This window comes from Wolffia australiana, chromosome 1 (genome assembly GCF_029677425.1).
Source record: "Wolffia australiana isolate 7733 chromosome 1, ASM2967742v1".
NCBI classification, from domain to species: Eukaryota; Viridiplantae; Streptophyta; class Magnoliopsida; order Alismatales; family Araceae; genus Wolffia; species Wolffia australiana.
Genome location: NC_135835.1, coordinates 23,004,516 through 23,030,260, shown reverse-complemented (window position 1 = coordinate 23,030,260; position 25,745 = coordinate 23,004,516). Strand labels below are relative to the sequence as shown.

The following is a 25,745-nucleotide window of genomic DNA, read 5'->3' as shown; positions in this document are numbered from 1 at the left end:
AGCACCGTTTGTAGCATTAGAAAGCCCTAGGTCTTGGCTTCCTATAATAACCGAGGCATAAAAATAAATTGGGTTAGATAGGAACCACCTAAAATACACAAACCTCTGGTGTCACTACCTTTTGGGCCAAAGATGCATTCTTCTTTAGTTTCCTCTAAACCTGGTGATCTGATTTGTTTCTTCACTTAACGTGAAACTCTAACAGAGTGGATCTAATAAACATTTCTGCACTCAAGGCTGCCAAAACAGAGTTTGAAAAAAAAGTTCAGATAGTTACTGTTGGGTTCTAGAGGCCTAGATCTGCATGAAAATTCAAGATGATATGCAGCAGAAGACGTTTGTGAAATCACAGGGCATCGATAAATCATGAAACAAAATACCTGTGCACATATCTCATCCGTGATTCCTTGGAACCCAGAGCAAGATGAGTTGAGCTACTCAAGTGTGAAGCCTCTAGACGTATCAACGAGGTCCTCGGCACCTTGAATCTCCTTCTTCTCATTGACGAGCCCTATCCAATCTCCGTCATCAACATTACGTCATCCCGATCTCATTAGGAGTGAAGAGGGTGTGTGGGGAAAGAGAAAAGAAGGGGAAGGCCCCTGAACTATTCTGGCTTAGGTGAATTTTGTTCAGGGCCTTCCCCAATTTATACTAACTGGGTATTTTTCACAAAAACCTCTGAAACTTAAGCATATCTTTTGACGTCCAAAAGACCATTTGTGTGTGACCCTCTAGGCCCATGTATCAGTCTAGTTAACGACTCTAGTGGCCCAATATGATGCAGGACGTACGTTAAGAACGACGTCCCGTTGTCACCGAGAATGATGGCTCGGCGACGATAAGTGATAACGTATCGGGAGACGACTGTGTCGTCGTCCGACGGGTAACCCTAACGGGTATGTAACTACGTGGATATGAATGCCCTACATGTTGTACGTGCATGCCCCGACTCGAGGGAGGCGCCGAGCTCCAAGCTTGGACCGGAGTCGCCGGGCGACGGCGACGGGGGCCTCTCGAATCTCGTCGGAGTGACGAAGGCGTCTACGGCCAAACGGATTCAATCCATTGGGCTCGCATGTAACGGACGTACTCGTCCGTAGCGGTAAGAAACTCAAAGACGTAATTATCTCTCGTTTGTCTTCTCTCACCTACCTAGCCCGAGCGCGGAGGAGACGGGACGAAAGAAATACTGCAAAGAATAACAAAACGAGCGATGGAGAAGACGGCGTACCTCGTCGACGTGGCTCATAATGCAGGGCTTCGTCTTCGTCAATGGCATGTCGGTGCGGGTGGGGTGGGGGACGCCGGAGGAGATTCGGCGGCTCGACGCACACTGGATGTGCCGGAGCGATGCGAAGGGGCGGCGGAGGGAAGGTGGAGTCGAAGGAGATAGTGGTTCGACGGGTTGACTCGTCCGGCTTGACGGGACTGCACGGTCGACGAGCTAGACTCGGTTGACCGGGTCAACCAGATCGGGGGAGTCATTTGCCGAGGTCAGTTTGACCGACTGGACCAGCCCGTTCGGTCAGATTGGCCCGGGGCGGTCGATCTGGTCGGTCGGTCGGACGGGTCAAACCGGTCGATCGGTCAACCGGTCGATCGGGTCGGATCGCCGATCGTTCGACCGGTCGAACGGGTCAGGCTGGCCGAACGGTAGGACTGACCGTTCGGATTCGTCCGGTCGTTTGACCGGCTTCGGCCTTGCCTGCTCGCGGCGGTCGGTGTCGGCGATTTGGCTGCTTGGCGACGGCGGCGAGGCGGCTTGTCGACGGCGACAGGGGCGACGCGAGGGCAGGGGCCGCTGACAGAGCGGCAGGGCGAGCGAGAATGACGACGGCGGCAGCGCTCAGTGGCGGCAGCGTGCTCTCGCGCGCGATCGGTGCACGCGGGCGGCGACGCGGCGCGGGGAGGTAGCTGGCGCGGCGCGGGGAGATAGCTGGCGCGGCGCGGGATCGTGAGGAGGGAGAGACGGCGGCGGCGGCTCGTGGCGGCGGTGCCTCCCTCTTCTTATCTTTCCTTCTTCTTCTTTCTCTCTTCTTCCTTCTCTTCTTCTTCTTCTTCTTCCCTTGTTCACTTCTCACGCATGAGGAAGGAGACCAGCTAAGTGTTCGATAAAATGTCTAAACGAAAAAAAAAAACTGGTCTGAACAAGTTAGGGCGCCCTCTCTTCCCTTATAAGGGGGAGAAGAGTTGGGCCCTTACATGGGCCTTAGGGAAGTCCGTTAGGGGAGCCTTTGTATGGGCTCCCCCTATTACAAACAAGGAAAAACATAAGGAAATAGAGGGGAAATCAAGGAAATGGGGGAAAGAAAGGGGGGAAGTCAACGGACGGTCTGCTCCCCCTTGACGCCAAAACGTGGACGAACGACGACGTCGCATGCGCGACAAAACATGATGAAAAAGAGACGAACGGAACGGAAGAGACAAAACACGAGAGAGATTGACGAGGAACAAAAGGGTAAATCGAGCAGCTTTACCCGGTCTCCATCGTCGATGACGACTCTCGATGGCGTGCGCCATCACAATAACCTTTATTGACCTCACAAATTAATTATTCATATCATCATATAGATTAATTAATGTTGGATTGATTTAACCTAATTGATAGGTCGAGTCTCCAACACGTGGGATGCCAAGCTACACCTCGTTTTCCAGAAGATACAAAGGAGTGTGTACGGACGCACTTATGGAACCTGTTCGTTATCGGTTACCGTGTATGTATAATCCCTCATCCACTTGACACTCCTAGGACGACTTAGGGTACGGTCAATTGTCAAACCCTAATCGGTCATCCGAGTTAGAACTGATGCATTCGGAAATCATTGAAGAACTCTTCTTCGATATTTCATTGCATTGGCCAAGGGCTTCATTACATCATCTTCTTTGAGCTATCATCTCTTATAACGAGGGTGAATGATCCCATCTTGACCATATCAATCGTCTTTGTGAACTTCTTGATGCACCCAAACTAAAAGCGTTTGGAATCCCATAATTAGAGACACGTAGGTTATAGTCAAAGTACAATTGTCCGTCCACAAGATGTCTTTGATGTCTCATGCCTAAGGACTACTTACACAACCGTGACATGAATCAACCTGATTGATAGTTCATTATACTTTCTTTTAGGGATTCATACTGATCAATTCAGTGAACTCTTTCCACTAAAGAGCACCCACTATCTATTCTTGGTATCTCCACACTAATGGCTACGGGACCGACCATACTCATCATATGAAGGAGGCTAGATAGTGTTATTCTATCTGGATACTTCAATGTCCTTCTCGCGTATCCTTTGAATAGGAATATTTGGAACACATGCTTTAAGACTATTGATCTCCGTATTACGATCTCATCATAATTCACTGAGGCAGATCATGTATTCATGGAATTTTATTATAAGCATCACACGTGCATTATAATGAATATGTTCTTTTAATGAATAAGGAATGAGGTGCGCCATGTGTGATTGGCTTTCCGGCCACATATATTTCCATGAGTTACAATGTGGGAGAAAAAGAATATAAATAAGGATCCTAGATTTTCAATGTGAGAAACCTAGAATGTGTGGCCAAGATTTGGCGATTTCTCCATTCAATTTCGTGCCCCCTTTACAAGGAAGAAACATCAACCATTCACTTGAACTTCTCCTTTAAAATAGGCCTCTCCTTTGACTAGGCTTAAGCTCCTTTTTTGGGATCAAGATTGTGTCTGCTCCATAGTGGGCTTCATTGTGCTTTAGGTCCCTCTCTTCTCCGCCATTTATATTCCAATTACCTACGTCCTGTTATAAATGAAGCTCCGAGGAAATAATGAGAAAAATAAACCACTTGATCAAGGGCACCAAGTTGGGTTAGTTCATAAATTGTTCAACCCCATTAGTTAGGACCACTTACAAAGCTGAGTGTTAAGTTTATTTTCAAAACTTAGTGTTAAGTTTATTTTCAAAACTTAGTGTTAATGATGACATCAAATATGTAGTGATAAATTTTGTGCACATTCTTGATATAAATATTAATTTAAATCATGAAAACAAATATTTATCACTACATATTTGATGTCATCAAATGCCCCCCAACTTAAATAATTTCTTGTCCCTTAGCAATGCCTCTTAATTATACTTGAGTATCCAAACTATTCTTGTATGCAAGAAAGGTATGAGTGAAGTTGTATAAATACCATCTACATCTTAATGTGGGGTATCTTTGAGTACTTAGCTCATTCAAGTCATGTAAATTGTCTCCTCTAACTTTAGAAAGTGCTTGTGGTGTTAGATGGGGAAATCTACTTGTATTTTTGGGTATGATGGTTTGAGCAGAAGTGATCTTACACAACTCATTCAAAGACGAGCCTCACCCCTCAATAGACAGTCGCGCTCAAGGCTTTCTACTTAGAATCAAACACCTCCACTATCTTTCATCCTAGATGAATGTAGGGCATACAAATTTATTTTCCCGTATTTGTATTGAATATCAAATAGTTTATCAAACAAATTTTGTGTGAGTTTCATTTCCACAACCTATTCAATAAATGATTTTGGTTGGTAATGACTGTTGTTCAATGCTCTTGGTTGCTGTTCCACTTTCACTTTGGGCATCACAGGGTGCCACAACTGGCATCTATAAGTGAATTGTACAGGGAGGGCTTTCACTACATAAATAACTTTAGGAGATTTTATAAACAAGAAGAAAAAAACAGAAAGAAGAGAAAGAGAGAGAGAAATACAAGGTAGTTAAATCACTATATTTTACCAGAGATAATAGTACATATTGTTTGTGTATATAATAACAAATTTCGTTAGCTATAGCAGACTATTTCTATATTTCATATACCAATTATAATATCCCTATCTATATTTAATATTGGCTGTCTACTTTCTCCATCTTTTTATTTAATTATAGCCATCTATATTTTAATTTATCTTGAATTTTAACAAAAAAATCTCAGACTGCTCATTAGGGTACTTGTTAAATTATTACTAGACTTATGCTACTTCAAACCCTTAGCATATTGACGGAGCTGACATGGTTGATCACTTGAGTAAAAGTTTTTGACACCCTCTTTAAGCTCATAAGTAGCGGTGACAGAATTGATGAACTGAAATTTCAAAAGAGATTTGTCAAGACATAGACATAAGCCAATTAGCATTTGCTGCTTACAAAACTGATAACTATGTTCTTCGATGCAAGCTAATCCCAAAAAAAATGGATTTCAATTAATATGGTTCATAGGTGCTTGTATACTGCATTTGTTGCTATATAAGTTGGAATTACGTCTTCACATGATAGAGGTGTTAGTTTCCTGATTGAGAGGTGAATTTCCTTTTTAAGGTACGTGATCCAGATTACTTAAGATGCAGCCTTGGCCACACATGTATTCAGCTTCATTACTCACTCATGATACTGTCGGCTAGTTTGTAAACTACAAGATACCAAATTTCATCTAATATAAATTAAGTACTCCCTTTAAATATTTAATTTGTTTGATCTCCTGCCCCATCAACATCAGTTAAAGAACTTATAGCTAGATCTGATTCGTGATGAATAAGAAGACCACACTGGATGCTGCCTTTTAACTGGTCTAGTAAATGCTTCAAACCTTGCCAATCATCTGAATTTGGATTGTGCATTTTCTCACCGGTGTTGTTAACCACATAATCTGCGTCCGGTATGGTCAGTGTTCTATATTCTATAGCTCCAATCAGGCTTCAATATTGAGATTTTTCAACCTATGAATACATAATAGTAGATTTTGAAGACAATAAACCAGGGCTGAAGAGTGGTTTGCAATTCGCCATACTACTTATTAAAGTTGTATCCTTGACTATGTGGTTTAAGCATATATGATATATTTCATGAAAACTATTTCTCATATAGTTTGAAGTTGATTTTTAATTGAATAAAAGCTTGGAGAAATCATAAAATATCATCTTTACTGATTAGAATAAAAATATGATGAATAGCACGGGGTTTATAGGATACATAAATCTTAGTTTAATTGGCTAAGGAATAACCTAATAGGATGGTAAAATAGTTTGTGGCTAGTCATATTAATTTTTATTTTTTAATTAACCAAGGATTTTTCTAATATTAAATGAGGTAGACAAAATGGGAGACACGATTTTTTTTTGGGACAGCGTAGGCTAATCCTTAATGCTGTTCGAGGGTATTTGTCCCAATGTGATGATGTGCCCTTTAAAAAAACCACAATGAAATAGGGCAAAACAGTGATACCAAGAAATGGAAAAGTCAATGAAGCTCATTTATCCTTACCCTCAAAGTCTATCACAGAACGACATTGCTTGACCTACTTCAACTTGGCCCCTAAAAGCTTCTTTTTATGGCCCCCAAACCTAATCTGGCGGACCACAAAGATCTAGCAAGAATCATAAATTGCTAAACAATATCTTCTCCACAAATATCTATGAAAACTCCTTAAGTACTATTCAAGACACGGCCTAATTTCATGTATTTCAAATGATAAGTTTTAGATGAGAAATTTATTGATTCAAAGATAAAAATTCATAAATATATTTTTGTCGTACTTTCCATAAGTCCTCTTCTCCTCATGTTTTTCTTTGTATGAATTTCCTTGATTTGTGTTTGCCCTTTGGTGCTTAAAACTCAAATATCTTTTTCATTCCTACACCAAATGAGTCGACTTTCTCTAGAAGGGTTTTAAACACAATTTTGCACAACTGTTATTTCACACAATCTGTTCATAATTGAATCAAATAAATCCTTAGACGTCAATCCGTCCACGTTATTAATCGACCCCCTAATCCCTCCATGTCCCAAATCAAAACCTCTTTAACTCTTTCAATGCTCAACCAAAAGATGCAATTCCAAGTTCTATCTATTTTCATGCTACCAACTATCCATAAGTTGAACAAAAGCTCAAAATCAATATAAAAATTATTTTAAAGATGTAAACTTTATCACAAGGTTGAGGATGTGGAAATTTTGGAGCCCAGCCTTCTGTCATTTGAATCTTGAATCACCCTACACCGCAAACCATAGACCCCAAGTTATATGTACTTGGACTGATTAATCAACAAATATTCTCTCGAAAGAATGCTCAAAAACTTGTTGAAAGTTGCTTTAGGGATTTAAAGATCTCTCTAGCTTTTGGACTGGAATTTTAAAAGGGTGTGGATCAGGGGACTTTCAAATTAGGGCTCAAAACTGAATATATGGACATAGAAATATGAAATGGCATAATGGTAGTTTTTGAACATCCCAATAGTCATATGTATTGATTATGATTAGACAATATAAAACAGTAATTATTTTGATTTCAATTTTTATATTTTACAATTTTTTATAATTTCAAAATACCTCTCAAGTGTAAAGAGTAAAACATAGCCTCTATGGCAAGGATTTCAAATTTAAAATAATCTGAAGCTTTCAGGTATTTTTGCTACACCATTGGATGGTAATATCTTCATGTAATTAATTCATTTAATCATCAATAAATTCAGTCTTAGATACCGGAAGGTAGTAATCAGGAATTTGAAGAACTTATTAAACTAATAAAATAAAGTCAAATTCAGACAAATATTTGAACAGTTTTAAAGAATATGTGTATCTTCATGTCATAGAAAATACAAGTCCTATGTTGCAGGACTAATGGTCATTAGGAAATCAAAACCTTTGTATGTTGTGCCCTTTAGATATGAGTCTAGTATTATACATATGGATTTTTTCAGTGGGTTGATATTTCAGCTTGTATACAAACTAACAGCCAATCACATTATAATTATGGGAACTATAAAAGTTCTCTGTATGAAGAAAAAGGGGCATGTAAACAATGTTCATAGAGTTATATCCCACTAAAATAAACTTTTGCAATCTCTTTCTAATTTATGCTTAGTATGAGACCTTGGATTTAGGTAATACACACAACCAAATATATTTATCTAGGTATAGTCAGGTGAAAATTTAAAAAGAACATCATAAGGTGATATATTTTTGAACTCAACGGGTTATCATTCAATGTATGAGATAAATAGATGTTGCCAAGGCTTCATCCCAAAAACATTTATGCATACTAGCTTGATGAAGCAACAGTATATCTGTTTGAATAATATGTCTTTATTTTTTGCTGCAGGACTATTCTGTTCAGGGCTGTGTGGATTAGATGCTCAATCAAAAATACCATTTTTTTCAATATTAATTTAGGAGTCTCATATTCCCACCCCACAAGCCATAGGAAAAAAGCTAAATTTTGGTATAAAACTCGCTTTCCACTCATTTATAAAATTTAGCAAATAGATAGAGTAAATGATTTTATTCTTTTCAGAGGTTAAAGACAGGTAAAATTTCCAGAATCATCAATAAAAAGTACATTATGTAAAAGACCCTAATTTCATAGGATACGAGATGGCCTCCATAAGTTCAAGTGAATAATTTCAAGAGTTTGTGAATTATAAATCATATAAAAAATCAAGTTTATGTGATTTTGAAATGCATAAATATTCACACATAAAGTGTTTTATAAAATTAGAAACAGGTAGACCATAATTCTTTACCAAATAATGTAGACTTGTTAATAAAAGGTGTCCAAACTAAGTGTGTACAGTATCTGATGTAGCCTATTTTATAAGGCTGATAACACCAAATAGAAAATGATATTTATGTATGATTATACCATGTACAATTTTTACTTATCCATATATATTATAATTAAAAAAGGAAAAAAAACTTTCCTATTTAATGCTAATGTATTCTATTTATTCATTTTTAAGAATAACCCCACTTCACTTTATTAAATCATCTAGATTATCTTATTTTTCTTAGTTTCTTTGAAATGTAGGATTAGACAAAAAATATATTAAGTTGTTGATGAAAATCAGACATGAGAGTAAAAATTATCCCTGACCTGGATTAGAATAGGACACTCAACATTCAAGGAGGAAAAAAGCCCCAACTTAGCCCTCTTTCGTGGTGATGTCAAAAGGAGTCATGGTTGGTGGGACTGTACCTAAAAATTTGAATCTTGAAGCTTCTAAAATATTGGTGAAATTTATTTATCAAGGACTGATTTTAATATGTAACAGCCTCCCAAATCCGTAGAAGCAGATCCAAGGGCTGAAATCATTTTGCATCATTTTCATAAACTTCTCTTTACCCCTCTTTATTTCTAATTGTTAAAAAATCTGTCCCAATATTTTTATGGCAGCCTTAGTGTATCAAGTTTTAGAGTTGCACTCTTTTCTAAATGGTAAAAGATTGTGAGAGCAGTGATACAATTTGATTGATCATGGGAAGAAGAATAAGAAAGAATATCATCTTAGGCTCTAGCTTATGTGAGAAAGTGTTTGTGCATTATTTTTTATTCTTGAACTTCAACTGCCTTTATTGCTCGGGTATTATTGAGATAAATGTTTGAGATTCATATATTTCCAATGCATTAAACCATGATTAAAAATTATACTCTAAAATAATGTATTTTTTACAGCCCATGTTGCACTTCAAATCTGATGCTCGTCGCCCAGGGCCCAATGAATATATAATATTGATTTTCAAACGGAATTCTTCCTCAAAAATTATAATACTTACCTAAAAATATGATAATTCCAGTGTGATTTATAAAATTAAATAATTCTTAATATTAATATCAAAAAATAAAATTATAATTTTTTTCTCATTTTATTGAAAGTAATTCATACCAAATCATAAAAATACAAATTATAATAATAATAATTTTAAATCAATATATATCAAATGAAAATTCACTTTTTTGATACTTTATCTATGAAATCAACCCTTATCCATCATTTGCTTAGTAACAACAGTATTATAAATTTTTTTACATAAATCAGAACCTCAAATTAGTATTCTAATCCTATTTTATAGTTTATCAAAAAAATGTTGTCAGATAGCATGAATGAGTTTGAAGACAATAAAGACAATCTTGATTGTAATTTGAAGTAGAATACTGTATGTTTTATTGTTCATCAGAAGACATTAATATTGATAAAATTAAACCTAATCTTATTATCCAAAGTCAATATGTGAATAGAAAAGTATATTTTTAGTCATTTCAGGCACATGAAGAACACCTTTCACACAGATATTCTGTCACGAGTTTAAGTTCTATCAAAACCATTGGATGAAAATTTCACATCTGAAGCATTTACTTGCTAGGGCTGATTAGTTCCTTGATAACTTGTTGGTAGATTCATTATGCTTTATTCGGAGGTGACATGGTATATTGCAAAACTCTGTGTATAGCATGACTCAGTTATTGAAGAATCAAATGAATTGATCATATAAGCTTAGTTTCAGATGATGGTAGTAATCGTTGAAGTCCTTGAGGATTTTACACAAGCATATTTCAAACATTGATTATTTCTATAGAATCTCACATGAAATTGTGTATCTATATGTCCAAACTCAGAGCATAGTTAATGTCGACGTTGAAATCTCTTATACTTACTTTTTCATCATCAATGTGTGTATAATATTGTGTGGTATATTCCCCATCCCTAAGCAAAACCAGATTTTGACTCTGTAATCCTTGAATTTGGAACTATTGGACAATGAAAGAAGAAAATTTCTATTTATCCCTTGTTGATATACCAAGTAAACATCATGAGCTTTAAGACCGGTGACACTCTCTTCAAGTTCATGCGCTTGATATTTACAATAATAATAACTATAAAATATGCAAAATTGGTGTGGCACCTCTTTTAGAGGTAAACATAAAAGAAACTTCATCAAGTTTTTGACCAGTTAAGTCAAGTTATTAGGCAATAGATCAAAAATGGGATTTGTATTCATGCGCAGATAGAGCACTTCTGTTCACATTATGGATTTTCACATGGAACTCCATGATTCCTCCTTGAGTGTGCATTTTCCAATTTTTCCCAACCTTGTTTTGATTACTTTGGTTTGCTAATGTTGTGGATGAACGACCTAGAACTTGTTGATCTACCTTCCAACACACTCTGCTACCCGAATTCTCTATGAGATTCCCATGCTGATCTGGGATGGATAATGGTGGAGAATTTTCTTCAATATATTGGATGTTTTTAAAAGCTTCAATGACATTATTGTTCTTGTAGAAACGTTCACCGGGACTTGTTCAGTGGAAGCCATGATAGCTTGATTCACAACAATGAATTTCAGAGCAGAATATTTGCCTAAGATTCTTGGAATGTAGCTTCGATACTATGAAAGAACTTGAAGATATTTCAAGGAAAATAAGAAAAAAATTTAAGAGAAGAAAATAATAGAGATACAGACAAGGTAGTGAAATTGTTGTTTCCGCCAGAGAGAACCCTACTTATGAGTGATGCTCGTACTAAATTTATTTATTTAGTTATAACAGAACATTTTCCTATTTATTCATAGGTGTTCTAATGTCCCAGTATACATTATTAATGACCATCTACTTTCATGCATCTATATTTAATTGTAGCCATATAAATTTTTATTTATATTGAATCTCAACCAATAATCTCATAACCAGTATCGGTGATATAGCTGACCAGGCTGATGCCTCAAGTAAAACTCCTATCATAGCTTATACTGGTGGGATTTTTAAAGTGTATTATTTCCCATTATGTTGCTTCTTGAATTTACTATCTTTGTTGGCCACATGTTACATAGTGCTGGCATGCTGTGCTTACATGCTATTTGGAGATAATAGCTTACAGATGCTAGCTGCATGAATTCAATACGATCCTTGATCTTTCATTATTCACAAGTACTTCTAGAAGCATCTATTAGTTGATGGGGTCTTGTGTTTGTCAGCTGTTTCCTAACACACTTGCACTTGTTGTATTTAGTTATGTTGTTTCCAGGCTGATGCTTACAGCTTTCCACTGCTGCCCCACGTGTGCATCAACATCATTGATGTCGGAATTCTGATAGTAATTATTTAAGGTTTTTTATCCTTCAGAATTTTTTCTTGATTCATCAACATGGAAAATAACATACTATTCGTGTATAATATCTCTGGTCAAACGTCATCAGTAAAAGTTGACAATATTTTTTAAAGTTCTCTAAAATTAAAAATTTTCAATTTAACAAAAAAACTGGAAATAAAACTAAAAACATAACTTTCTTTTAAAATAGCTATGTCACCCATTTATTAATGCTTTTATTATATGTACAATATACTATTTCAGGATTGTTATTTTTGGTACAGTAATTTTTACATTTTTAGGCTTCTTTCCTTAGAAATCAATCCCAAATTTTATGGGCCCAGTCTACTTCACAAAATAGTTTTTTTATATAATTTAATGCTTGGTATTGAGTGTGCCATAGATACATATATTCCATGAAAATTCCTATATTTCTTGTTCAACAAGTCTTTTATTTTTTCATATGTTTCCATTTAAAGAAATACTTTTCCAAATGGTGTTTGACATAGGAGTTTCTCATTGCTTGGGTCTGAAGTGTTGTGATGCAGAATCAGTAATCTAAATAGATTAGTGTTGGGTCTGAAGTTTATTCCATCATTTATGATAATCTAAATAGAACGGTTGATTTTGGAATTCTTCTGGGCTCATTATGTTTATCCCATAAGTAGATTATTGAGTTGTGTTGTTTGATTTGAAATTATTATGCCCACTTGTTTTCTGTGATGACCAATGCGGGACCAGTTTGTCTATCTATCTATTTCAAAATGAATTGAAAATTATTCCAGGAAAGCAAGAAGAATTAGAAAGGGAAAGAAGAGAAGGAGAAAGAAGGTGAAGGAAAGTCACTAGAGAGCTTTGTATTCTGCCAATATGAGTTGTACAGTTTTTTTCATATGTATAATCTAATGTGAATTTCGTAATTTTTGAAGCATATTTTATGCCATACTCAAAATTTGAGCTTTGAAATATTATATGGAGTAGGATCATCTTCTGAGTACTCTTAATCATTCATTGACCCTTCAGAATGAGGGGTTGACAGCTCCTTTCTCCTGACGGAAGGGTGTTAAATGAGCGGAAGAGAAAGTGGAGTTGGGAATGCAGTGTGGGATGTGTAGGCCGCCAATAACTGGGCTCTGAAGACAACAATGGTCTCCAAATGGCACCGCTGTCTAGTAACTCAGCTATATTCACATAGGTCATACATACTTTAATAACCATAAAACACACACACACACACACACACACACACACACACATATATATATAAAATCTACGATTCGTACAAAAAAGTCATATTGTTACATTTAGGCATTTCATCAGAGATTTAGTGCCCATCCCATTTTCAAGCTATTTGTTATATTTTTCTCATTTTTAATTGCTTAAAAACTAAAAATATGAATTCTCGATTCAGGGAATCATCTCGTTCTATTAATTTTTAGCTTCTAATAAAATTAAATGAATCAGATTTCATTGCAAAAAATTGAAGCAAAGGATTGATCTCGCTTAGGAATTTCCACAAACATTCAAAAGGCCCTTTCCATTCACTCTCAATTTTCACTCACTTTTTCTCCTTGCATACAATCCTTCCTCCTTTTAACTATCCCCTGATTGTCTTTCAATCCATCTATAAACATATATTTTTCTGGAGGAAAATCCATCTATAAACATATCTTCCTACATTTTCTTTATCTAGCATCTAATAACAATACATTTCTTCATTTGTAATTTCATCTTAATGCCTCTTCTTCTATCTCACCTTTCGCTCTGCTTGACGTCTTTGAGTAAGATTAAAATTTTATAAACATTACTTAATTAAGATGGAATTAATTATAATGACATAAATCTACACCTAGTTTTGCTTCATCATCTATTGATCTCATCCTCTTCCAAGAAATTGTTATGTACTCAGATCATCTCCAGAATTATTCAAACAACAGTATTACAGTCTCAAGATCCACATGCCAACCAGACTCTGGATACTAGGAGTAAGAAACTCCACAGGTTGAGGGGAACTTCATCAACTATTTATCTAATCCTCTTCCAAGAAATTTTTATGTACTCAGATCAACTCCAAAATCAATCTAACAAGAGTATTACAGTCTCAAGATCCACAAGCTTGCCAGACTCTGGATACCAGGAGTAAGAAACTCCACAAGTTGGAGAAATATGGGATGGGTGACCTCTCTGGAACTTCATCAACTATTTATCTAATCCTCTTCCAAGAAATTTTTATGTACTCAGATCAACTCCAAAATCAATCTAACAAGAGTATTACAGTCTCAAGATCCACAAGCTTGCCAGACTCTGGATACCAGGAGTAAGAAACTCCACATGTTGGGGAAATTTGGGATGGGTGAACTCTCTGGAACTTCATCAACTAGTCTCTTCTAGGAGAAAGTTGAGGAAAATAGACAAGATGGTGTATTCATTCCAATTTGATAAGCAAATGAACACTATTCTTCAGTTCCATATAAATAAGACTCAGCATGCAAGTGCGTAAACGATGGAGCTCCCCGGCGATGAAAAACGGACACACCGCAACCTCGGCAGCTCTCCGGCGATGCCAAGACACGCAGCAGCTCAAGAAAACCCACGCAGCGCTCCTCGTCCATGGCCATCCCTCTCCCGCTTCCTCCCCTTCTCTCATCCGCTCCGCCTTCTCCCACGCCGCTCTCCACCCCTCCGGCGACCTCCATTACGCCATTCTCCTCCTCTTCTCCCTCTCTTCCCCTCCCCGCTTCATCGCCGCTTCCCGTTTCCTCCACAACACTCTCATCCGCGGCCTCGCCCGTCAACCCCGATTCCCTCTCTCAATCTCCTCTCTCGTCTACAAGCGCATGCTTCTTCAAGGAATCCCTCCCAGCAGCTTCACCTTCACCTTCCTCTTCCAAGCTTGCGCCTCCTGTCTCCTCTCCGGGACCTCCCTCGGCGTACAACTCCACTGCATCACCGTCAAGACCGCCTTCCTTCTCACCGACGTCTGCGTAAGAAACTCTCTCATCCGCTTCTACTCCGACTCAAGAGCTCTCCAGCAAGCCAAAAGAATCTTCGAAGAAGGCGTGTCCGACGTCGTCTCTTGGAATTCTATCATCGATGGCTGCCTGAACAACGGCGACGTCCCCGGCGCGCTTCTTCTGTTCGATAGAATGCCGGAGAGAAACTCCGTCACCTGGAACAGCGTTTTAGCCGGGCTCGTCAAGAACGAGAGGCTGGACGCGGCTCGGAGTTTCTTCGAGGGACTTCAAGAGAGGAATATTGTCTCATGGACGGTGATGATATCCGGGTATGTACAAAACGGACGGACGGATGAAGCTCTGAGACTGTTCCAAGAGATGCAGCGCGCCCACCGGGAGTTGAACACCGCTGTTCTTGTGAGTGCTCTTCTCGCTGTTACGAAGAACCCTTCTCTCAGCCATGGGTTATGGATACACGCTTACGCTGAAAGGCTTGGAATTAAGAAGAACCCTTCTCTCAGCACAGCGATTATCGCAATGTATTCAAACTGCGGGAGAGTTGAGCTCGGTATGCAGTTTTTCAGAAGCTTGAAGCAGCGAGAGAAGGACGAGTCTACGTACACGGCGGCTATCTTCGGCTTGGCGGTGAACAGCCATGGCTGGGAAGCTCTTAACCTGTTCCAGCAGATGAGAAGAGAAGGCTTGAAGCCGGATAGGGTTTCCTATCTCGCGGTTTTGACTGCGTGCAATCACGCCGGCTGCGTCGAATTAGGGTTCGAGTATTTTAACAGGATGGTTGGCGAAGATGGGATAGAACCAGAGCTTGATCACTACGCTTGCATGGTTGATCTTCTTGGCCGCGGGGGACGTTTGAAGGAAGCGGAGGAGTTCGTTTCTGCCATGCCGCTGGAACCGGATAACGTGGTCTGGGGAGCTCTTCTCAATGCATGCAGGATTCACGGAAACGCTGAGCTTGGAAGGAAAGTGGGGGAGTTTCTGATCGAATCTGACGGGAATAACGAAGGGCGGTACGTTTCTCTTTCTAATATCTTCGCAGAGTGCAAGAACAGCGGCAGAGCCGAAGGAATTAGAGCGATAATGCGAAGAAAAATCGTTGAAAGAGTTCCCGGACTTAGCTGTATTGAGGTTAATGGCGTCGTTCGCGAGTTCGTCGCAGGAGAAAACCAACGCTCGAGTATTTCACGTTGCATGGATCATGCACAAGTACTTTAATCGTGACGTGACTTAGCTGTGTATTCGCGATTCATGAAAATATACAAAACCCTATCTGAGAATGTGCCTATCTAACGATGATGGAAATTCTTTCACCGGGTTTCAATAATTAGACTTTGAAAGTTAATCTCTCCGGTTGAAGGGTTTCTTTCGTCATGGTAGTGCGTGTTGAACTCTGGACGGGGTGGGAGGCCAAGTCCCAGATTGAGTTCTCACCAAAGGAATAAGCGATTGCACTACGTCTGTCATTAGAGGCCTGTAATCAGCTTCAGACTGCACACACACTGCAGCAATTGCAGCTATCTGCAATCATAATAAATCATAAGTTTTTAGTTTAATTACTCTACTGATAGTGTTCAATCTTACTGATGACGATGAATAGAGAGCAATGACTACTAGTCATCGTTTCTGTCATCATATGCGACAAGATGAGGATTTCATCTCGTCATCTGTTAAAAATTGTGATTTTATTTTTTTTAACAATAGTTTTGTAATTTTTTTATTATTTTGTTTTAATTGTGTTAATACAGTTTTAGTATGCAGACCTGAATCAGTTCCTTCTTTGAGCATTGACCTTCCAAGGAAGGATCCACCATAGCCATGAGCTTCTCCCTGTTCGTCAACCTCGGCAACGCCTTTGCAATTAAAGAAAGAATATGAAACCCATCAGCCTCAGCTTCTCGCAATAAATCTGGAAGAACATAAGTTACGAAAATTCGACCCGGAAAAAAAACGTTATTAAGAAAACCAAACTGAATGAATTGAAGTTCAGAAAATCTAACTGGAAAAATATAAATTAAGAAAATGAAACTGAATGAACATAAGTTCAGAAACTCAAACTGGAAGAACATGAATTATAGAAAACCAAACTGGATGAATATAAGTTCAGAAAATCAATCGGGAAGAACTTAAATCAAGAAAAGGAAACCGGGAGAACATAACGTTCAGAAACTCAAACTGGAACAACGTAAGTTAAGAAAATCAAACTGGAAGAACATAAGTTAAGAAAATTCTAACCGGAAAAACATTATTTAAGAAAATCAAAATCAAACTGGAAGAACATAAGTTAAGAAAATACTGAACGGAAGAACATAAGTTAAGCTCGACGCCAAGACCAACCCAGGCAAAAGAAAGAAAGTTACTTACCCAGGCAACAAGAACATCTTCCCCGGGAGGCAATTTCACATCAACAGGCAGCCGGCCCGTCAGCAACTCGAGAAGAACAACCCCAAAACTATACACGTCTGACTTTGTCGTCAATTTACCGCTTAACGCGTACCTGCACCGCCAACCCATCAATAACTCTTTACTTAACTTACACGAAAAGTCTAAGAAAATCACCGAACATACTCTGGCGCGACGTATCCAGTAGTCCCCAGGACCCGGGTAAGGACTTGACCGTTGAGCTTATCAGATCCGATCTTGGCCATGCCGAAATCGGAGACCTTGGCTCTGTAATTGTGGTCCAGCAGTATATTGCTGCACTTGAAATCTCTGTGGATAACGGCAGGGACGGTGTGTTCATGGAGAAACTCGAGGGCGCGGGCACAATCTAGCGCTATCCTGAGCCGCGTTCCCCAGTCAAGCGGCTTGCTTTGGCTGTTCCTCGAGCTGGGGTGGAGGTGGTATTGCAGGCTGCCGTTGGGCATATATTCGAAGACAAGAAGACGGTGGTTTTGGTCTGCGCAGTAGCCCAGTAGACCCACCAAGTGGGGTGACTGCAACCGGCTCAGCAGATCAACCTACACGCCAAAACGATAATTTTTTATTTTTATTTTTATTCATTCATAAAAGGGTTCTTGAGTTCCTCGGCAGTTCTATGAAGTAAGTTTTTCTCGGACAAGAAGTCAGATGAAGTAAACTCTTCATTCAGAGTTCGTATTTTCGTCAAAATATCTGCCATACCCATGTTTTGAAAAATGATAAAGATTCCCAATTTAAGAAGAAACAGTAACTTCATTAAAGACCGACTGTTGTCACCAAAAAATAGAATTTATGTTCCCCATTTTTTCCTTGTAATTGTGCGGAGATGAAGAAGAAGAAGAAGAGATACCTCTACTCGGAACTCTCGCTCGCCTTGCCTGCCTTGCCTGTTCAGCATCTTGACGGCGGCGACGGTGCCGTCGGGCAGCGCGCCACGGTACACAACGCCGAACCCACCGGCGCCGATAACGTTCTGCGGCCTGAACCCATCCGTGGCCAGCTCGAGCTCTCGGTAAGTGAACACCTGTCCAACCCATGTCGAAAATAAATCCCAAAAACTATGGCGAATCCCTTTAAAAAGTTTATCTTCCAAGATACTACGCCTGATCGCCCACTCGATAAAAAATAATCTGGCAAATGACAAGAAAAAAACCCCCAAGAAACTAGCACTAAGTGACCTTCTGCCCGCCCCTCGACGAAAATAAATCGCAAGAAACAATGGCGAATGCCCAAAGTTAAAAATCCCAGGATACTGCTTCTGATCGCCCACTTGATAAAAAATTATACGGTAGATGACGAGAGAAAAAACTCCCAAGAAACTACTACTAAGTGACCATCTGCCCGCTTCTGAATGAAAATAAATCCCAAAAAACTATGCCAAACGCGACGGAAAAAAAATCCGGAAGAACTCCAGCTAAGTGAGCACCTGCCCGCCTCTTCTTCTACATTTCTTCATGTCCTTGTCGCAAGATCCCGCGTCAGAGGGAGCGAAGGGCCGGCCGGGCTCGCTAAGGGTGGAGCCCTGGCGCAGACCGCCGCTCGGACCGTCGCTAGCCGCCGCGCGCCGGCGGCGGCGTCGTATAAGGAACAGCAGCAGCGCCACCGTGAGCACCGCCAGCGCCGCCGCGAGCGCTGCCGGCACGAGAAACGCCGCCGCTGTGGGCCTTCCCACGAACAAAACTCTGTGCCGGTGCCGGTCCAAGGCCCGGTGCTCACGCGCCATATCGCGCGAAAAGCCCACCTCGGCTCGCTCTCTCCTCCCTCTATCGGATAAACCGACCGCTGCCCGCTTCCTTATTCAAGGCCTCGCCTTTTCCTCCACTCTTCCTCTCTCTCTCTCTCTAGTCACGAGGCTGTGTATCTACTATCGTCCCGTGAACTGAGAGACAAGGCTTTATTGTGCTTCCACGGGCTTCCTTGTATCAAAATCGCTTTCTCTCTCTCTCTCTCTCTCTCTCTCTCTAAGTTGTCTATCGACGCCTTTCTGGGCTGAGTTTGAGCAGGGAATAGCGTGCACGGGTGGCGACGGAGGGGTCAGAGTTACTGTGTGGGGTAGAGAGAGAAAGAGAGAGGGGTGGGAGTGTTGGGATAGGTTGGGGGGGAGGCGAGGGGTTGAATTGGAGGGTGGGAAGGGGATGGAAGAGGAAGGTGACAAAGGAGAGAAGCAAACAAGGGGAGAGTAGGGACAGAGTATCTGAGTATTTGCCGGTCAATCTCGGCAGAAGGGTAACACTCTTTCTCTCTCTTCGAATAATAACTTAAGCACCAGCTTCCTCTCACTCTCGCTTTCTCTATCTCTTTCTCTCTCTCTCACTCTCTCTCTCCACTCTATTTCTCTCTCTCTCTTCTTATCTCTCTCTCCCTTTCTCTTTCCTCTCTCTCTCCTTATCTCTCTCTTTGGCTCTTTCTTTCTCTCTCTCTTTCGCTCTTTCTTTATCTCTTTCTCCTCTCTCTTTCTCATTCTCCCTCTTTTCTTTTCTCTGTATCTCTCTCTTCTACATTCTCTCTCTTTCTCTCTCTCTTCCCCCTTCTCTCTCTCTCCTTCTCTCTTTCTATCTCTCTCTCTCTCTTCTACCTTCTCTCTCTCCTTCTCTCTTTCTATCTCTCTCTCTCTTCTACCTTCTCTCTCTCCTTCTCTCTTTCTATCTCTCTCTCTCTTCTACCTTCTCTCTCTCCTTCTCTCTCTCTCTCTCTCTCTCTCTTCTACCTTCTCTCTCTCCTTCTCTCTTTCTATCTCTCTCTCTCTTCTACCTTCTCTCTCTCCTTCTCTCTTTCTATCTCTCTCTCTCTTCTACCTTCTCTCTCTTTTTCTCTCTCCCCCCTTCTCTCTATCTTTCATCTCTCTCCCCCCTTCTCTCTCTCTTTCTTTCTCTCTCTTCCCTTCTCTCTCTCTCTATCTCTTTCTCGCTCTGTCTCTCTCTCTCTCTCTCGCTATCTCTTTCTATCTCTCTATCTCTCTCTCTTTCAATCTATAAAGCAAAGAAATCATCCGAAGGTTGCCACTTCTTCACGTAGATGCGATACCAATCTATCTAACACTGTTTCGATGACGCCGAAGGTTGCTCTTTCTTTACGTATATGCGAGATCAGTCTCTATCTCTCTCCTTCTCTCTCCATCTCTCTCTCTATCTCTCTGATTAGAATAGGGCAGGTTTCAGACGATCTTCTAGATTCTGCGACTTGTGTTTCGTTTGAAGTGCATGCCTGAGAAGCACAGTTTTTCACGGGGAGTTTGAAACTCTGGGATTTAGTGGATTTCATGGCCAGAGAATTCAACGCAGGTCCGTGATAATAGTGACCACTTAAGTGATCGTGAATGCCGGACGAAATGAGCGTAATAACCCGGCACTGGCCAAATATGCACAATTGGATATTTGATTTCAACCAGAATATTCGATTTTTGACTTATATTTATGGGCACAATTGGCTATTTGATTTCAACCAGAATATTTGATTAGTGACTTATATTTATGGGCAAAATTGGCTAATTTGATTTCAACCAGAATATTTGATTGGTGACTTATATTTATGGCCAAAATTGGCTAATTTGATTTCAACCAGAATATTTGATTGGTGACTTATATTTATGGGCAAAATTGGCTTAGCAGGGGAGGGTGTTATCCGCAAACAAAGGGGCATTTCCTAGTTGCAGCATGGAGCTGTATGCACAGGAAACGTTAATTCTTCAAGAATATTAGATTTCAACCAGAATCTGAATGGTCATTATTATTGGAAAATGACAGAGAAAAGTATATTTTAACTCTAGTGTAAATACTTCAAAGAAACTCAATGAATAATGGGAAATTCCGATTTTCTAGCCTCCGCATTATTATAAGTCAACAATCCCATGTTTCTATATCTCTAGGATATCTAAATATCCTTGGAGGGTATTAATAGTTGACCCATTTTAGATCCATTAATCGTTTCAAGTACTACCACCAAAAACGTGGCTGCCTTGTAATTCTTACCAAAGATCATAAAGTAGCTAGTCCAATTTATTTTAAAGCCATTTATTTAAGTTTTACAAATTTAAAGGCACACTATTTGGTTGAATACAATGACGTATGGGTAAGTAATACTAGTCCCAATGCAACATTAAACCAAAATGACCATTTTCTGAATAAAAATGCAATATCTTCATGTGGTTATTTCCCTCTCCGGAAGCATGTGATGTGGATGTGGACTGCGCATGTTATTTCTACATTGATACTCTGATTCACTGCACAAATGACTTTGAATCAAGTTAAAATCATAATCATTCCAGAAGGATGATTTACGATGTGCCAATCTTCTGGATTTCATTTAGTTTTAAACATGTTGGTGAATTCCGCGCACATGAAGTAGATTTCCAGCCAAAAGTATAACTTTTCACCTTTCGTAAAATATTCTTTTAATATCAATTTCAACTATTTTCCAAGTTTTCGCCTATTTCTAAGTTTTCGCCAGAACTTCCCATTTCTTATTTTAGTATCACATATCGTGTAAATGCATAATAAACCTTTCTCGTTACAAAAATAGCAATTTCTGACGAGTAGGAATTTCGCTTTTAAAACTTATTTTTCATAGACGTTCATACTAAGATTCGTATATATTATCTTACTTGCACGTCATTACCCTCTTGGAGTATATATCTGAAGTAGCCTCATATAAACAAGTCCTAGAGAAAAGTGAAAGCCTAAGGTGTTGTATGTACTTCGATTAAAGGCCACGTTTTCTAGATGTATACATGTTGAGCATGGACTACCCTTTACCATTAATTAATTCTTCTCCCATTTGATTCATTCTTCTTTATGTTTTTTGTGCATTGACGCGACTATGACATAATGATTCAGCGAATAGAAACCTGTTTAATCCTACATGGCAGATATTGTAGAGGAGCCGAATTTACTGAAATCCTACATGTACTCAAATTATCGTACATTTTTTTGGTCAATTTGTGAAATGCCCGATACTTCACTGATCTTAAACAAAACGAAAATTACCCATTGAAAATATTGGTAGGATAAAGAAGTTGTAAATGTTGGGATGGATATATAAATCGTCTGATGTTTAGGGAAGCTTATTTTCAGTAAACAACGTACAAGTTTTGAGGAAGAAATGTTCAAATATTTTCATTACCTTATTGACTCACACGACTTATGTCTGAAAAGAAAGAAACATAACTAAAAAAATTCCATTGAATACCTGAAACCAGTGAAAATAAGAAGAGCTGAAATAGAGATAAGAAACATGTACAGTCTGGGTATTGACTTATTCAACTGCACACTCTCGCTTCAAATAGACAACAAGTATGAGGCTTCAATTCATAGGACTGAAGTTGTGAATACTGCAAACAGTCTGGATCATTGTAATCCGAGAAGAACCCTGGAAACTCAAAGCTCGTGTCCACTAAGCGGAACCACTTATAATCCTCTGGAGCCTCGGGAAGAACCGCAGTAGATGACACATCAAATGCATTGAAGGCAACAAAAAGATCTCCTTCACAGCAGGGTAGCTCTTCATCATTTTCCGCCTTAAGTTTCAAAGCCAGGAACTTGGACAAAGGTTCCTGCCACTTGGGCTCGGAGTAATCAGCACCATACCACAGTATGTTCTCAGACTTGTAGAAGGTCTTCCTCTGAAAAATATCGCTTCTCCTGTTCCTTAGCGATGTTAAGAAGGCAACAAACTGCATAATTTGTCGAGCAAAGTTCGTCTCGATGCAGTCCCAGTCAAATGGAGACCTGTCAAACAATGAAGTTTTCCCTCCATTCGAAAGCCCACACTCATCGCCCATGTTGAGTACTGGAACTCCCAAAGATACAAACAATAGAAACATGAAGTTGCGAATCTGTTTGAGCCTTGTTTCAAGTACTCCAGGATCGCTTGTTGCTCCTTGCATTCCACAGTTCCAGCTGAACTCCTGCAAGAGCTTCTCCCCACTGAAACTCACTAAATCAACAAGAGAGAGCCCGGAATTCCTGGCAAAGAAGTTGAAGGAGTGAGCAGGGCTCCGAGAGTCTGAAAACATGTCACCGCTGCCGCAGAGACGGGTGGCGAGATCACTCAACACACCTTCTCCCCTCAGGAAATTCCTTGCATCCCTACAAAACTTGGAATTCATCTCAGCCCACCTCCCCCAGTGAGGAAAGTCAAACTCATGGCACGACAAGTCGTGTGGGGACCACGAATCTGCGATAAACCTCGTATCTGAGAGAACTGGATCGAAAGATATTGATTCAATAAGTGATGGGCGAGACGAAAACTGTGGAATACTTCCATCCAAACTAGCCAGCTGCGCGGCATTCACAAAACAGAACCCATCAATGTGGAAATCAATCACCCAATGACGGAGACTGTCAATGATCAACTTCTGGACAACAACTTTGTTGCAGTTCAGAGAGCTCTCATCTCTAGACTCTGGACAGTAAGAGAACTTGTCGATTCCCTGGAAACCATGGCTTTTATCTGCGGTGTGGGTAAAGACCACTTCTAGTAAAATTTCTATACCGTTCATGTGTAAACATTTAACCATCTCTTTCACAGAATTTATAGATGACTCTGCATCAACATCGGGACCATACATGTCCATTGGGCAGAAGAAATTGTGAGGAAAATACGGCCCCTGCTTCTCATCAAAGTATAAAATTGGCTCAAGTAATACTGCATTTATACCCAAGCTCTTGAAATATTTCATCTTTTCAGAAATGCCCAAAAAGTTCCCAGTAAAATCACCGACATTTAACCGGTAAACAACCAATTTTTCTGACGGAAGCCGTAAACGAACATCGCCGGTCCAATCAAAGTATGGCGACTTCTGCAGACCACCCACAAAGCTAGAGAAAGATAAATCATGATTACCAGGAGTTAACTTTTTAATTGTCACGGCATAGGGATCCATATGTACAAGATCTCCATGACATCGGTACCCATAGCTGACATAATTGGCCACGCTTTCCAATGAGGCATGCCAAATATCGCCTGTTTTATTCATATACGGATCTAACTCGATCTCCAAAGAAGGCAAATTTGAGTGATCTTTTTCATAAAGGCACAGAGTGACTCTTTCAGCACTTCTGGAAAAAAGAGCAAAATTCACCCTCCCTTCACCACAAAAGGAGACACCAAGTGGCATTGTCTTCCCCGGAGAAAATCCTAAAGGAACCCGAAAGCTCGACTTTTTAGCTGTTCTCACTGCTATCTCATCACCAGAGAATGAAGAATGAATTAAAAATGATAAGAGTGTTGGCAATTCGCCAGTCTCTATTTCCATATCCAGTGTGTGCCTCCCATCAGATTCTTGAACCAAAGGAAGTTGATTATTATGACTGTCGTACAAAGAACCAAATCTGGAAATCTGCCAACTTAATGATAAGTTCTGTTCATAGAAATGCAGAGACAAGCCCGACACCTCAATGCTTACAGTGTGTGTGAACTGTTTCTCTGCAACCGAAACACTTACACTTCCTCCACCTTCAGTCTGGAATCTATAACAATTCATTCTCCTTTCATGATTTTCCTCAGAGACATTCAAACCAGCAGCGACAACTCTCAAACCATGTCGTTCTGATCGTTGTTCTTTGATTGCACCGAAATTTCTTCCGGTGAAAATTCCAGTTTTTATAAACTTCGAATTTTTTTTCTTCGCCTCACTGGCCTGCTTCAGGAAGGGAGGCCGCCAAGAAAATGAAAATCTCTGGGATATTTTCCCCGGACATACTGCAAATGAATTTGCCATTGTATAGGTTTCTGCCGACAAAAGTAAAACATCAAAACCTTAGAAGAAAAAAAATACTAAAACAGATGCATAATCTGGGTATGGAAAATGATCATCTAAAAATTCCAGAAGAGCTTTTAGTAATCGATTAGCATAGGCAATTATCGGCACGTCCGAAGGATAGAGTTGGGAAAAGTTTCCGATGTTCGACAGTTTCAAAAATCCGGAATCAAAGCTACCATGTTCAACAGTTATAAATCTTACGATTTAATTCAATCTACATACCTTAAAATCGCGATGGTCCGGTAGCTTGATCCGTTGTATGAACCAACTTCTGCCCACAATTTCTTTCACGAAATAGGATTTGGGGATCCGATCGTTGAACTAGACACAAGGCGGAGAGCAATACACAGTAGACTGAAGAGGGTACTTGAAAATTCCATAGTGAAGAGCGAATGACCCGGATCAAGAAAGGAATTTAGCGCAAACCCGGCACCATTAAGACTACAAATCGCTCCAAGATGGCAAGCGATCAGCACTCTCCACCGCACAACTTGCAAAAAGACAGATTTACAATTGAAGTGTTCAAATATCTCTCCTGTAAATAGCACCGTTCGGCGATCGACGTTGTCGATCCGAACAACCAATTAAAATGCGTTTATTTTTTTCAGAATTTATTTTTCTTTTCCACTCTGCCCATCTCTCACACTGTCAAATCTCGAGCTAGGTTTCTTGCTCAATACTGAGCAGCCTTGATCTATTGCAGCGGAAGCTTTGCAAATGCTTA

At 39.7% G+C, this 25,745-nt stretch overlaps 3 protein-coding genes and 1 long non-coding RNA gene across 4 annotated transcripts; 1 reads left to right on the top strand and 3 right to left on the bottom strand.

The window, feature by feature from the left end:
- Window positions 1–211: 211 nt before the first annotated feature.
- LOC144716774 (uncharacterized) lies at window positions 212–1,592 on the bottom strand. The gene is made up of 2 exons (XR_013584989.1): window positions 1,235–1,592; window positions 212–511 (listed from the first exon to the last, which is right to left on the bottom strand). It is a non-coding gene; the product is annotated as an uncharacterized LOC144716774 (long non-coding RNA).
- Window positions 1,593–14,391: 12,799 nt separating this feature from the next.
- Window positions 14,392–16,059, top strand: LOC144708515 (pentatricopeptide repeat-containing protein At5g66520-like). The gene has a single exon (XM_078581919.1). It carries the CDS (start codon window positions 14,392–14,394, stop codon window positions 16,057–16,059), a length of 1,668 nt encoding a protein of 555 aa, XP_078438045.1.
- On the bottom strand, window positions 16,055–19,206 carry LOC144711444 (putative serine/threonine-protein kinase PBL7). Its single transcript, XM_078585456.1, has 6 exons — window positions 18,689–19,206; window positions 18,113–18,286; window positions 17,410–17,801; window positions 17,206–17,338; window positions 16,605–16,694; window positions 16,055–16,362 (listed from the first exon to the last, which is right to left on the bottom strand). The coding sequence occupies exons 1-6, from the start codon at window positions 18,983–18,985 to the stop codon at window positions 16,213–16,215; spliced, it is 1,236 nt and encodes a 411-aa protein (XP_078441582.1). The 5' UTR covers window positions 18,986–19,206; the 3' UTR covers window positions 16,055–16,212.
- A 3,215-nt stretch (window positions 19,207–22,421) lies between these two features.
- On the bottom strand, window positions 22,422–25,534 carry DBE1 (debranching enzyme 1). The gene is made up of 2 exons (XM_078585446.1): window positions 25,244–25,534; window positions 22,422–24,990 (listed from the first exon to the last, which is right to left on the bottom strand). Exon 2 carries the CDS (start codon window positions 24,977–24,979, stop codon window positions 22,517–22,519), a length of 2,463 nt encoding a protein of 820 aa, XP_078441572.1. The 5' UTR covers window positions 24,980–24,990; window positions 25,244–25,534; the 3' UTR covers window positions 22,422–22,516.
- Window positions 25,535–25,745: the final 211 nt, after the last annotated feature.